This window comes from Protobothrops mucrosquamatus, unplaced genomic scaffold, assembly GCF_001527695.2.
Source record: "Protobothrops mucrosquamatus isolate PMUCROS unplaced genomic scaffold, P.Mucros_1.0 scaffold3954, whole genome shotgun sequence".
Classification (NCBI taxonomy): Eukaryota; Metazoa; Chordata; class Lepidosauria; order Squamata; family Viperidae; genus Protobothrops; species Protobothrops mucrosquamatus.
In genome coordinates, this window is record NW_015389895.1 from 30,690 (window position 1) to 45,219 (window position 14,530).

The 14,530-nt window shown below is 43.5% G+C and overlaps 1 protein-coding gene across 1 annotated transcript in view; it reads right to left on the bottom strand.

Annotated features, from left to right (window-relative positions):
- The window catches only part of CPD (carboxypeptidase D), a gene marked incomplete at its 5' end in the record, with an annotated part of 38,380 nt that overhangs the window by 21,109 nt on the left and 2,741 nt on the right, over positions 1–14,530 (bottom strand). The window contains 5 exons of the mRNA XM_015827798.1: positions 832–934; positions 3,011–3,120; positions 4,532–4,699; positions 9,971–10,162; positions 12,969–13,336. Of these exons, the coding sequence (XP_015683284.1) occupies positions 832–934; positions 3,011–3,120; positions 4,532–4,699; positions 9,971–10,162; positions 12,969–13,336 (941 nt within the window). The remainder of the gene's footprint in view (positions 1–831; positions 935–3,010; positions 3,121–4,531; positions 4,700–9,970; positions 10,163–12,968; positions 13,337–14,530) is intronic.

The following is a 14,530-nucleotide window of genomic DNA, read 5'->3' on the forward strand; positions in this document are numbered from 1 at the left end:
GCGGGACTGGCCTGAGGGATTTTAAAGGGGGTTTTAATTACTTTTAAATTGGACATATTTAAATATTTCGTTTTAATCAAATTTTAATTAAGTATATGTATATATGTTAGTATTTTATTCAATTGTCAGCCGCCCTGAGTCCGTAAGGAGAAGGGCGGGATATAAATGCAATTAATAAATAAATAAATAAATAAATTGGTATTATTATTATTATTATTAAGCAGAATCATTTTCAACTATACATATTGCTTTAAAAAAAGCACTGCTTCTTTTATATAAATAGAAACGAATAAAAGTCATGTGAAGTAAGAGCAAACTTTAAATAGAAAAAGGACTAAAAAAACCCACTAAAATGCCAACTGGAGTACAGAACTGTTTTCTTAAACACCCGTGCTTAGCAGTAGGAGGCAGTATTTATTTATTTTTTTAAATGGAACTCAGGGGAACGCAGTTGGAACATTGCGCAGTTTCCTCATTAAACACTGACTTGTAATTGGTACATCGTGTAAACCAGGATTTCATTCCCGCATAACAAGCAAACGACATTTGTGGTGGGCCAAACCGTTGAAATAAAGTGTTCCAAGTTCAAAACTCTCAATCCCAAAGTCAAAATTGTTTTGATGTTAAAATAAGGCTTTTTTAAAAAAAAAAATGTTTTTCACAGTCCTAGAAAACATCGTGGCTGGCTTACAAGGAAAAGTTCTCATTTTGAGAAACCCAGAACAACCTGAAGGGGGGATTTAGGATCTTATTTTCACACAAAAGGCCCACAGGTGTTGTCGCCCGCCCCCCCCCCACACACACAAACGTCTCCAGCATTTAATGCTTTACCTGGAACGTTATACCAATTCGCTCCGTTAGTGATGCCACGAGGAAAATATTCATCAGGATATAGGTTGTCGCACGGGTGGCCCTGGAACATTTGCGCGTTCTCCTGAAAGAGCAGAATATGAATTCGAGTTCAGGCCGTTGATTCTTATGTTACGCTTGAAATCGCAGAGAAACTTTTTGTGAAAAGAGTTTTCGTTTAATCCATGCCTGATATAACAGATCACAGGGAGGTGAAGTTCCTCGTGATCTCATGTGACTTTATGAAGCTAAGCAGGATGAACCTGTTTAGCACTTGGAAGGGGGACAACAGGAAATCCTAGGTCTTTTTTCAGCTAGTTGTTGAAACATGCCAGATGAAAAAGGTCAGGCACTCATGGAAAACAACATGGGACATGACGTCACCAGCAGTTCACCTTGACCCCAAAGAGACACGGATAAGTTTATACATTCTTAAATTCAGATTGGAAAAACCTCAAGTCTTACACCACTATGGATTTTTTTAATATCACTTTTCAGCTTCCACTCTAAGCAGGGTACAAGTAAGTAGTGTGTATACAATCAACTCTAAACTACATTTTTATTCCTGTGGATGGTACTGGAAAATCAAAATATGTAAAAAAAAATCACTACCTATTTATCCCAACGTTAATCCAGGGTACCAGTCTCTTTGATGCAAATGTAACAGAAGAAAACCTAGTAGGAACTACAATCAAGATAACAAGGACCTGCATTTTTTTTTTTTTTTTGCTGAAATAAGCAAAACTAAAAATAATGTCGCCCACAACTATTGAAAGTGCTGACTTGAGTTTATTCGGATCACATTGTTCTACTATTTCTCTCCAGATACTTTGAGCAGGTCCTCTTGTTACACTCTTATATGTGCAATTAACAATTCCATTTTTTGGAACTTTAGTGCCTTCCAAACATTTTGCATTAAATCTTCTAGGGTCCCCTGGTCAGTTGTTGGATTTACACTCCTCTTTACAGTACACTATCATTTCTGGATTTATAAAATAATTAAAGCGGCCGGTTTCAGAATGACATTAAGTCATAAACCAGAGGAGTAAAATTTATTCCACAAGGCCACGTGCAGACTCACAAAATGTTATCGGCACAATCCTCTCAGAAATTGCCAGAAAATTCTTATTTTTTCTTTGAAGTGACAAGAGAAACTGTATTTAACTGATCCAATGTAATTTGAATTGAATTAATTTAAATCTATTTAAGGCGCTAGCCATACCTACTTCTTTACTCTCTCTCTCTCTTTTTGGGGGGGCATATGGCCTCCACAAAAGTCAAACTGAAAAAAAGTTGTTCACTGCTATGAACCTTGGCTAAGTTGACATATCATGTCACACAAGCATATTCCATTATGATTTAGTGCAGGAGTCCTTAAACTTTGTGATACTGTGAACTCCGTAAAGATTTAACGAATTTGTGTGAAACTCTCCAACCCCACACTGAATAAAACAAACGATTTCTTTGCAATTAGGGCTGGGGAAAAATAAACATATCATTTACGAAAGACACACTTTTCATCACATTCTCGAGTCTATTAATATTATTTTACACATTGCAGTAATTAGCAAAGGCTCCTAGTAATGAATATAAACAAAAAACAAAAAGCAGCAAAGGGCATAATAAATATACAATATTACTATAATCCCCACCATAGTAAATATCATATATGCCCAATTTATATGGCTAAAATGGGTCACTTTTGCTACTCTGTTATCCAACAGAATCTTTCCCAGAGTCACCTTGGGGTGAGAAGGGCGGCAAATAAATTTAATAATAAATAATAATCTCAAACGGGTAGAAATTTAAAACAAAGATATCTTCCAGAAGGCTTTTCTAACAACTTACAACTAACAATAGTCCAATGGTAACGCCATTGCACTATTGTGCCATTATGTACTGCTAAATTTTAGTTGAATTGTCTTTTAATTCTTGTATGTACCTTACTGTGGATGCTTTATACATACCATGAGCTATATAATTGCTCTTTGTCTGTGCAAGCCTGACAGCTTTAAAAAAATGTAACTTAAGTTCCTTGTAACAACCCCACCCCCCAGGAATCACAATCCACACATCACAATATATAAGCATGTATGATATGTAAGCTAGTGGATCTCAGAGGTTCCAGGATCCACTGGAGACACCTTCCAATAATTGTTACCTTAGCATAGGTAAGAGCTAGCTGCTGAAAAACAGCATCATCAGGGGATTTACTATAGGTGGCAACTCCTAGCCGATCGTCATCAAAGGGGTAGTTAACCACCAGAGATCCTGCAAAGGGGGGGAAAAATAGCTTTCAGGATTTTATCACTCCAAGTAAATTAATCGTAACATAAAAGGCTGTTGTTTCACCTTCACAGTCAAGAATACTACTATTTGCCTAGATTTCGCAACTAGCCACAAAACTAATCCAGGTAAATAAAGATAACAATGAGTAGAATCCACCAAGGGGAATGCAACAAGATGCGGCAAGGGAGCACCTGCGTGCTACTTGTTCTTAAAAATCAAGAGCCAGGACAGAGGAAATGTACTCATCAAGCCCCCCTCCAACCAAAGGGGAAACTAGACCTTTCAGAAGAGCAACACAACAAAACCAGGGTTGTGCATACTTTAAAAAGTGATTCTGAAGTTCTTTGGACCCCATGCAAGCACAACACCTATGGCAGTGGTGGCGAACCTATGGCACGGGTGCCAGAGGCGGCACTCAGAGCCCTCTCTGTGGGCACGTGCGCCGTCGCCCCAGTCCTAGGCCTTCAGATGGGTTTTATAAAACCTTTTCGCTTTAGGCCTCTGCCGTCGTGTGCAAAAAAAAAAAGAAAAAAGGTTCAATCAGTCAATTTCAACTTCTCGTGGGAAAAAAAAAGATCTTGCAAAGTTGGAATTGATTTATTGAACTTTTTAGTCCCAGCCAGTCTACTGTTACCACTGCAGCCACGCCCACCCAATTGGCCACACCCACCCAATTGGCCACACCCACCCGGCACTCGACGATGCGTAAGTGGGTTTTGGGTTGCAGTTTGGGTACTCGGTCTCTAAAAAGTCTGCCATCACTGACCTATGGGCTACTTATTAAAACAGGCATGTCTTTTTGTTTTTTTCCAAGCTTCCAGAAATCTGGGGGGAAAAGACAAAACTGTTTTAACAAATTTAAGACAATTTAATCTGATTACATTTTTAAGCCGCCCAAAGTCACTTCGGACAGCAAGGGGGAGGGGTATATAAATTTAAGAATAAGTTGGACAAACAAATCAAGCGAGTAATTCACACGGCATTCTTTTCAATGCAACTCTAATCATTTTCAAAGTCACCCTAATAAGAACACATGTGCTGAATACAAATTCCTTTTTTTTAATGTACAGGCTCTCTTTTGGATGATCTTGGCCAGAAATCCTAACCTGTAAACTATTCTCAGATAAAAGTATATAATGAAAACCCTTTCCATGCATTGGTTAAGTTTTCGTGCAGTGAGGCCTTGGGCTCAACTGTGTCTACAGTGTTTCTCAACCTTGACAATTTTAAGGCATGTGGACTTCAACTCCCAGAATTCCACAGCCAGCAATGCTGGCTGTGGAATTCTGGGTAGTTGAAATCCACATGCCTTAAAATTGTCAAGGTTGAGAAACACTGGTCTAGAATAAAAGTGCTGTACATTTCCAGACCAGCCGGTCTGCATTCCTCTTACCTCCGTGTAAATTGGCGGAGAGCACAAAGGGGTAGGTCTTCAGCCAGTTCATAACAGCTATGGTCTCCGGCTGCAGGGGGTCGGCAATTTGGACAAACTGATCTGGGAAGTTCCGGTTCAGATCGTAGTTGTTGCTGTTGTTTCTTCCAAAAATCCCCGACACGTCTCCTGAGAAACAGAACAGAGCTTGGTTGAACCATCTGTGCTTTTCGGCCATTATCAATATTTATCCTTTTCTGCACACGGAATTTGCCCTCCAAAAGGGCAAAGCAAGAGACATTTTTTTCCCCCTGTAATTCTCCTTTATCAAGTCTTAAGAGATTGTATAACCATCAAGTTAGAAATGAAAACTGCGCCCAAACACTTTATTCATCTCAAAAACTTTAAAAAGTTCTGCTTGTAGAGATCTACCTAACTGTATGGAAAACCACACATGGTTGCTCATGAGGCAGCTGTTATTGCCATATACCTTGGCCCCAAGCCATTGTAAACATTCATACTAATCCAACATTGTTTGGGGAAAAAAATCCTTCTTTAGAAAGAATTCAAGGTGTAGCCAAACAAGCTACCGTTCACACACCAAGTTGTGGCTTGCTAAATAAATACAGACTTGCCAAATTCGGTCTTTCTTTCATGAATGAAGCTCGACTTTCATTGTTTTCATTTTTTCACAGCCCCTATTTCATGGCTCTTACACTAATAAGAGAGAAGACTCCTGTGAGTCCCCTGGACTGCAAGGCGATCCAACCGGTCAGTCCTAGAGGAGATCAACCCTGACTGCTTCTTAGAAGGCCAGATCCTGAAGTTGAAACTCAAGTACGTTGGCCACCTAAGGAGAAGGAAGGACTCCCTGGAGAAGAGCCTGATGCTGGGAAAGATGGAGGGCAAGAGAAGAAGGGGACGACAGAGAATGAGGTGGCTGGATGGAGTCACTGAAGCAGGAGGCAGGAGCTTAAAGGGACTCCAGAAGATGGTAGAGGACAGGAAGGCCTGGAGGAACGTTGTCCATGGGGTCCCGATGGCTCGGACATGACAACAACAATACTAATAAATACTAAGCCTTCTTTTCTATGGAGATTCTTAATCATCCAGGTCATGGTTGTCCCAAAGGTGCTGTTCAAAAAGCAATTAGACTTTCTTGTGTTGTTTTTTTTCCTTGAACATGTTTCGCTTCTCACCCAAGAAGCTTCTTCAGTTTCTTTTCCAAAAGGCAACTGGATTTTCTGGGGGTTTTTTTCCCTTGAAAAACATTTTGATTCTCATCCAAAAAGCTTCTTCAGAGAAGAAGAGGAAGAGGAAGAGGAAGAGGAAGGAGAAGAAGGAGGAGGAGGAGAAGAACTGAAGAAGCTTCTTGGTTGAGAAAGATGAGGGGGACATGATAGCAGCCTTCCAATCTCTCAGAGGGAGTCAAGCTATTCTCCAAAGCGCCTGAAGGCAGGACAAGAAGCAACTAACCCAGGAAACTAACCCAGGAGAGAAGCAACCTAGAACTAAGGAGAAACTTCCTGATAATTAGAACAATTAGCCAGCGGAACTCCTTGCCTCCAGAAGCTATGAATGCTCCAACACTTGAAGTTTTTAAGAAGAGGCTGGACAGCCATTTGTCCGAAATGGTATAGGGCAGGGGTTGGCAACCTTGGCTCTTTTATGACTCATGGACTTCAACTCCCAGAATTCCCATGCTGAGGGGGAAGGGAGAAATTTCCAAGCTGAGCCGTGCTGGCTCAGGAATTCTGGGAGTTGAAGTCCACAAGTCATAAAGGAGCCATAGTTTCCCCCATGCTGGCTCAGGAATTCTGGGAGTTGAAGTCCACCAATCATAAAAGAGCCAAGGTTGCCTACCCTTGGTATAGGGTTTCCTGCCTGACCAGGGGGTTGGACTAGATGACCTCCAAGGTCCCTTCCAACTTTATTCTTCTTCTATTACTATTACTATTACTATTTTTATTATTATTATTATTATTATTATTATTATTATTATTATTATTATTATTATTATTATTATTATTATTATGCAAAACATTTTCAAGGAAAAGAACCAAGAAAATCCAGTTGCCTTTTGGAAAAGCACCCTTGGACACTAACCCATTTTTCTAACCCTGCTATTTATTTGCTCCTGCGTATAAACTGCGTGAATCACGCAGGATTCCCATCAGGCCAGGCAGGAAGAGCATTGTGTGGGTCTCCTCTGCTCAGGAGTGCCACGCGATGGGAGGCAGCCTTTTCTGCTGTGGCACATCAGGAGCCCTGAGGCAAAATTTGGTCTGATCCAACTGGCCATCCAGAGACATCTTAAGACATGGTGTCCCCAACAGGCCTTGGATCCCTCGAGAACAGAGATGGGTCCCAATGAAGGAGAATATTTGTAGCTCAGGGTTGACATGAGGGGTCCTTGGTGCTCTCTGAGCTTGCTTGTTTTCTTGCAGACGTTTCATTTTTATTTATTTATTTATCACAACTTATATGCCGCCCTTCTCCCCATGGGACTCAGGGCGGCTCACAGCATGTTAAAACAATATAAAACATTTCCCCTCTAAAAGCCAATTAAAAACCAAATATTTGTCGCTGTGTCTTGATAAAATCCTTAAAATTGTCCCTATTTAAAATTCACCCTAGGTCAGACCCGCTTGCTGANCCAGGTCCGATGCCATGGAGCGCTTTAAAGGTGGTAACTAACACCTTAAAGCGCACCCGGAAGGCCACTGGCAACCAGTGCAGCTCGCGCAGCAGCGGCGTTACATGGGAGCGACGCGTCGCTCCCAACACCGCCTGCGCGGCCGCATTCTGGACCAGCTGAAGCCTCCGTATGCTCCTCATGGGGAGCCCCATGTATAGAGCATTACAGTAGTCCAGGCGGGAGGTGACGAGGGCTTGAGTGACTGTGCGTAAAGCGTCCCGGTCCAGAAAAGGGCGCAACTGGTAAATCAGGCGAACCTGATAAAACGCCCCCCTGGTCACGGCCGACAACTGGTCTTCCATTACCCAACTAGGTAACATCATCAGTGGTAGTAAGGAGTGCTGTTTGCTGTCACTTTACATATTCTGGTGTCTTGCCTGTCTGGGTGGGTGGGGGCAGTCTTAGGGATTCTCTGGTTGGGCTGTTTACTGTTTGGCAGTTTCTTGATTGAAGGTCTGAAGGTGATCTTGGAGTTAATCTATCTATGCTGATCTGAGTGCTGGTTACTGGTGGAGAGGTGCTGGAGTCTTTTTCTCTTTTGGGCTGATGGATTGTCTCTTGTATAATCTATAAATGTTGTTAATGTCTGTCTACTGTGTCTATGTGTCAGATCAGCAAGCTCAGAGAGCACCAAGGACCCCTCAGAGATGGGTCTATTACAGGGGTCTTCCAACTTGGCCCTTTGATGACTTGTGGACTTCAACTCCCAGAATTCCTCAGCCAGGATGCTTTAAGACAGGGGTCTTCCAACTTGGCCCTTTGATGACTTGTGGACTTCAACTCCCAGAATTCCTCAGCCAGGATGCTTTAAGACAGGGGTCTTCCAACTGGGCCCTTTGATGACTTGTGGACTTCAACTCCCAGAATTCCTCAGCTAGGCACACTGACTGAGGAATTCTGGGAGTTGAAGTCCACAAGTCATAAAAGGGCCAAGTTGGAAAACCCCCGGTCTATTATGTCTGAGTTTTTCAACATTGTCCCAAGTTATATACATGTTTCCTGTTTTTATGGCTATTTTAAGATGTTATTTTACACTGCAGAATCAAATTCATGAGATGGGTAGCTATTATAGATTTAATAAGTAAGATTATACCTGCCAACTCTTTTTTTTAATTTATTGCTTATAACCAATCCTCCATTGTTATAGGGCTGCATTCAAGGTTACTCCTTAGAAGTCAATCAGCGAACTAAAATTTAAAGACGACTTCCATTCAGCTATTTAAATTCCTGATAAAATCTTATTTATCAAATTTTGAAAATGCCCATCTCCTTCACACAGGGACTCTGGGCAGTGTACAAATAAAGACTACCATCTGTCAAATGGTATAGGGCAGGGGTAGGCAACCTTGGCTCTATTATGACTCGTGGACTTCAACTCCCAGAATTCCTCAGCCAGCATGGGGGAACTATGGCCCCCTTCATGGCTTGTGGACTTCAACTCCCAGAATTCCTCAGCCAGCATGGGGGAACTATGGCCCCCTTCATGACTTGTGGACTTCAACTCCCAGAATTCCTGAGCCAGCATGGCGCAGCTTGGAAACCTCTCCCTTTCTCCTCAGCATGGCTGGCTCGGGAATTCTGGGAGCTGAAGTCCACGAGTCATAAAAGATTGCCTATCCCTGGTGTAGGGACTTCTGTTTGGGCAGGGGGTTGGACTAGATGAACTATAAGGTCCCTTCCAACTCTGTTATTCTATTCTAAGGTGTGAAAACATAAAACAAAATGTATATAAAAATTAAAAGAGGCAAAAGTAATTAACATTCAAATTAAAAAGTTAATTAAAAGGCAGAGGGAGGGCCCTCCGGGCGTTAATCAGTCCCACATCTCCATGCTTCCCTGTGAACCCCAAGCAAGGCCATAAAGCCATGCTTTTATGCCTTTTTGGAAGGCCAGGAAAGTGGGGGCCTGCCTCTTCTTGGGGAAAAGGCTGTTCCACAGGGTGGGGGCAACAGCAGAGAAGATCTTCTTTCTGGACCCTGCCAATTGAAATTCTTTAGCTGACGGGGTCCACAATATACCTTCCATGCCCGCCTGGGTGGGCTGGGCTGATGTAAACTTTCATTTCCTTTCTCTAGTGCTTTGCTAAGTTAAACCATGAAAACAGGATAGTATATTGCTTAATGTAAAATGCCTGGTACCCACAGACTCTCTATAATCACCACTTCCTTAAACTACTGCAGTGTGCTTTACATGGCACAGCACTAAATGCACTTGAAAATTGCATTTGATCCAGAATGCAACAGCCCAAAAGTTAACCGGCATCCATCACTGGCAAGCTATTAGATTTGTCTTAGTGGCCCTGCACTGACTCCTGACAGACCTTCACATGCAATTTAAAGTGCAGGTTTTGACATATAAGACTATGAGGTCTGGTATCACCAGGATCAGAGTCCGAACACTAGAAGCCAGGAAGTAAAAGAGAAAGTCTCAGAAAAGATCAACGGCACCGTTGCTGGCAAAAAATACATGAAAATGACCACACAGTGTCAAGCTAAGCTCGAGAAAGTCCTTACTTCTGTAATATGAGATAAATGAAGTATAATAGAGAAAAGTTAGGAAACAGGAACAGAGACTGAGTCAAGGCAAAGAAGAAATTCTGGGCTAAAACACAGAAAAGAGAGAGGCCTCGTTACATACATTACAGTTAAAGTTGAGTCACATGTGAGAAAAAGCTGGAGCGGTGTGCCTTATGAAACCGCCACCCTTCCTTGCCCAACGCCTTTTACTAGACGTGTCAGAAAAAAGTTGGCACGCAAGACTACCTTCCACAGATTTTTCATAGCCATCGGGGTTCATGGACGGCATGATATGTATCCGAACATTTTGGATCAGGTCAGTCACTTCGGGATCCGTTCCATAGTTCTTGCAGAGATACTCTATGAGATTGAGGAGCAGTTCCCTTCCCACTACTTCGTTGCCATGCATGTTGGCAATATACTTGAATTCCGGTTCACCTGGATGGGGAACAGAGACGCGCAGTTTAGCCGATGCATTTAGCAGTCTGTCTATATATCAGGGGTGTCAAACTCAATTTCATTGAGGGCCGCATCAGCACTGCGGTTGCTCTTGGGGGGGGCCTACTGGGTGGGCGTGGATGGAGTGGGTGTGGCCTACTGGGTGGGCATGGCCAGCTCTACATCGTTCGCGTCAAGGGTGCCTATGGGGGCCTGGGCAGGAGTGGGACAGATCTGGGGGTCTCTGGCAGAAGGGGGTGGGACCGGGGCAAGCGCCAAGGCATGGTCCATTTCTTCATTCCTCACAAAGGGTGATCCCTCCCCAGCATGCACCCAGGGGGTGGGGCCGACGTGGCAGAGGCTGGTTCCTGGCTGTTTCCAGACGGCCTTGTGGAGCTAAGACTGAATGTGTTTCAGCATAGATGGCCACCACAACATTGTACATTGGCTCCCGGCCGGCCTGGGCCAGGGCCAAGGCAGCAGGGGCCGTTCCCTCACTGTTTCCAGGATGGCTTTGTGGGCCACATGCAACCACTTCGCGGGCCGCATCTGGCCCCCGGGCCTTGTGTTTGACATGGTGCTATATATGATCACATGTAGAAGCTGAGGTAGATCAAAGCACACATGCCAACATGAACATACAGGGAGGGAGGGGGGGAGGGAGATTTCAGTTCTCTCTCTCCCTGTTTAGTTTCTAAACATGAACTGAAAAACACCATCTGCCATCCACCAATGAATCCAAGCTCTGCTCATGCCACAAGCTATACAAGACAATTAGACAACATTCAGATTTATAAATAAGTACCTTATAAATACATACATATCTACTGTAATGCTTTGGAACTGTAATATTTTGCAATTAACAAAAATAATAAAAATTGCTTTTTTGCTTTATTTAGGTCCAAACAAATGGTCTATAATGAACTTACAATGAACATAAACTTAGGAAGTAAAAACTCATTTGGCCTAAACAAGACTCTTTAGTAAAAACTACATTTGAAATTATTGACAAAATGTCAAGATTTAAACTAAAGATTCAAGCTAAAATTCAATTAACCTGGCCTTAAAAATGATTATTTTAAACTTATCAGCATTTAGACATTTTGTTACTTCAGGAAGTTCTTCCTCAGGTTTGCAAAAGAAACATTTCAAATGTTGTTACTCTCCTATCCCACTTACAAAATTAACTTGGTAGAAAAACATATTAAAAATGTAATGTAGTAAAAACAAAAATATGCAACGAAGAACTCTGAAAAATTCCTCTCCACCTGCTAATTACAGGAGCAGAATTAAAACTGCCAAAATCGTAATATTCTACAATGGTATCACCATACAATAATTATTGCATGTAGTTGNTGTTACTCTCCTATCCCACTTACAAAATTAACTTGGTAGAAAAACATATTAAAAATGTAATGTAGTAAAAACAAAAATATGCAACGAAGAACTCTGAAAAATTCCTCTCCACCTGCTAATTACAGGAGCAGAATTAAAACTGCCAAAATCGTAATATTCTACAATGGTATCACCATACAATAATTATTGCATGTAGTTGCCCCTGATCACCGCAATTAAAAATGGCTATTTCAGAGCAAATATATTAAAAAAAATAATTAAAATTGGACCAACTCGTTTAAGAGGAAAGATTACAGGACATTGATCTTTCGACCTTTAAAAAACGGTAACTCAAGTTAACAGAACCTATTCAAAATTCATAAAACTAGGGAGAAATATTTTCCCATTTTTCAAAATACTAGAATCTAGATCAGAGGTCCCCAACCTTTTGGGCATGAGGGACCGGTTCCATGGAGAAAGGTTTTTCCGCAGACTGGAGAATGTGTGGTTTTGTGTGCTGCTTGCATCCCGTGGATGGGGCTTTGCTTTTTTTGTGCAGACCGGTTGCTGGCATGCTGCGGCCTGGCACTGGTCCACGGACCAGGGGTTGGGGACTCCTGATCTAGATCAGGGCATTTCAACCAATGGTACGGGTACCACCTGTGGTACATTGGCACCTGGCAGGTGGTACGCAAACATCCTAGAGAAGTAGTGGGGAAGGGGAATGAGCTGAACTGGTGGTAGCACCGCACAAGCCTGAGCGAGAGACGGCTGGAGCTGCAGGGCTGTCAGGGCTCAGTGGAAGCCCCAGGATCAGTGCCGCTTTCCAGCTGATCGGTGCTTCTTCGGGGCTATCAGGGCTCAGTGGAAGCGCCAGGATCAGCGCCAGGATCCAGCTGGAGCTCGGCACTGATCCTGGCACTTCTGCTGAGCCTTGAAGAAGTGCCGATCAGCTGGAATGTTGCAGCCTCTCCAGGGTCTTGTGATTTACATTCAGATGCTTGGCAACCGATTCATATTTATGACGGTCACAGTGTCCCAGGGTCATGTGAAGTGACCAAAACCTGCTGCAACCACCCAGCAGATGGGGGGGGGGGAATAAAAACCAAACACCCCCCACCCCACCGCCAATCCTCAACAGAAATGCTCACAATAATAGAAACCTCAGACAGGAGGAAGAGCGCCACCGGGCGGGCAGGCAGGTGTCTTGCTCGGCTGTGGCTTGGGGGGCACTTTTTTCAGGGCCATTGTAACTTTGAACAGTCACTAAGCGAACTGCTGTAAGTCGAGGACTACCTGTACTTCATCACTTTTTTCCTTTTTTTGGGGGGGGGGGCATCAAGTTTTTGACACCTTGCTAGGCGACTGGTGGTCCTCGGATGTTGCCATATCCTAAAAGTGGCACAATGGGTGAAAAGATTGAAAAGCCCGGATCTAGATCATGCAACAAAAATATATAATGGGAGATTACCTGCTTCGTGAATGCCTGGGTTATCTGATATCTCCATCGCATACAACTCCCTTTGTTCCACGGACTTGCCTACCGAGTAGAGTCGGGTAATGTTGGGGTACTCAGTGGCGTATTTCCTCAGAAAGATACCCATATCAGGGAAGTGGTGATGGCGAAAATCATCCGGCTGGATCACCTGGCGAGCAGCGGTTGATCTGTTGACGGCAGTGGTGGTTGCTGCATCCGCAAGAGAGTTGTTGGCAGTTACCAGAGCTTCTTTGGTGGTAGGGCTGGAAGTCAACCCTGTGACGGTGGGATGCAAGGAAAAGTCCACCACAGTTGCATTTTCTTCCTTCACCTCAATGTTCTCTGTGGTGACTGGCAGGTAACTGGTGGGGGAAAAGAGGGAACAATTTGCTTTTAGGCTGACCCTAATCGAGTTAACTTTAATCCCATTACTACATGCAGACATGGGGTCAACCTGTTCTCCAAAACACCTGAAGGCAGGACAAGTAACAGATGGAAACTAATCAAGAAGAAAAGCAATTTGGAACTAAGGAGGAATTTCCTAACAGAACAATTAACCAGGGGAACTCCTTGCCTCCAGAAGTTGTGAATGCTCCAACATCGGAGGCTTTTAAGAAGAGACTGGACAGTCACTTGTCTGGAATGGTTTAGGGCAGTGGTGGCGAACCTATGGCACGGGTGCCAGAGGCGGCACTCAGAGCCCTCTCTGTGGGCACGCGTGCCATCGCCCCAGTCCTAGGCCTTCAGCTGGGTTTTATAAAACCTTTTCGCTTTAGGCCTCCGCCGCCGTGTGCAAAAAAAAAAAGGGTCAATCAATGAGTCAATTTCAACTTCTCGCTGAAAAAAATAAAGATCTTGGAAAGTTGGAATTGATTGATTGAACTTTTTAGTCCCACCCAGTCTGCCGTTACCACTGCAGCCATACCCATCCAATGGGCCACGCCCAGCCAATGGGCCACACCCACCCGGCACCCGACAATGCATAAATGGGTTTGGGGTTGCAGTTTGGGCACTCGGTCTCTAAAAGGTTCGCCATCACTGGTATAGGGCAAGGGTAGGCAACCTTGGCTCTTTTATGACCCGTGGAATTCAACTCCCAGAATTCCTGAGCCAGTCCACGAGTCATAAAAGAGCCAAGGTTGCCTACCCTTGGTTTAGGGTCTCCTGCTTGAGCAGGGAGTTGGACTAGAAGACCTCCAAGGTCCCTTCCAACTCTTGTTATTCTATTAAATTGCTTCAAGGACTAGATTACTATTTACCTTTAGGATCAGACAACATTACAGAATGGATGGAGGCAAATATGCCTCATCATCCCACAGATAGCACCTGACTTTTATATGGAAGGCCTGCATTAAGGTATCTATCTAGACCCATACCAGTCGGGCTTCAGGCCGGGACACAGCACGGAAACGGCATTGGTCGCGTTGGTTAACGATCTCTGGAGGGCCCGGGACAGAGGTTACTCCTCTGTCCTTGTTCTTTTGGACCTCTCAGCGGCTTTTGATACTGTAGACCACGGTATCATGCTGCGGCGTCTCGGTGGGTTAGGAGTGGGA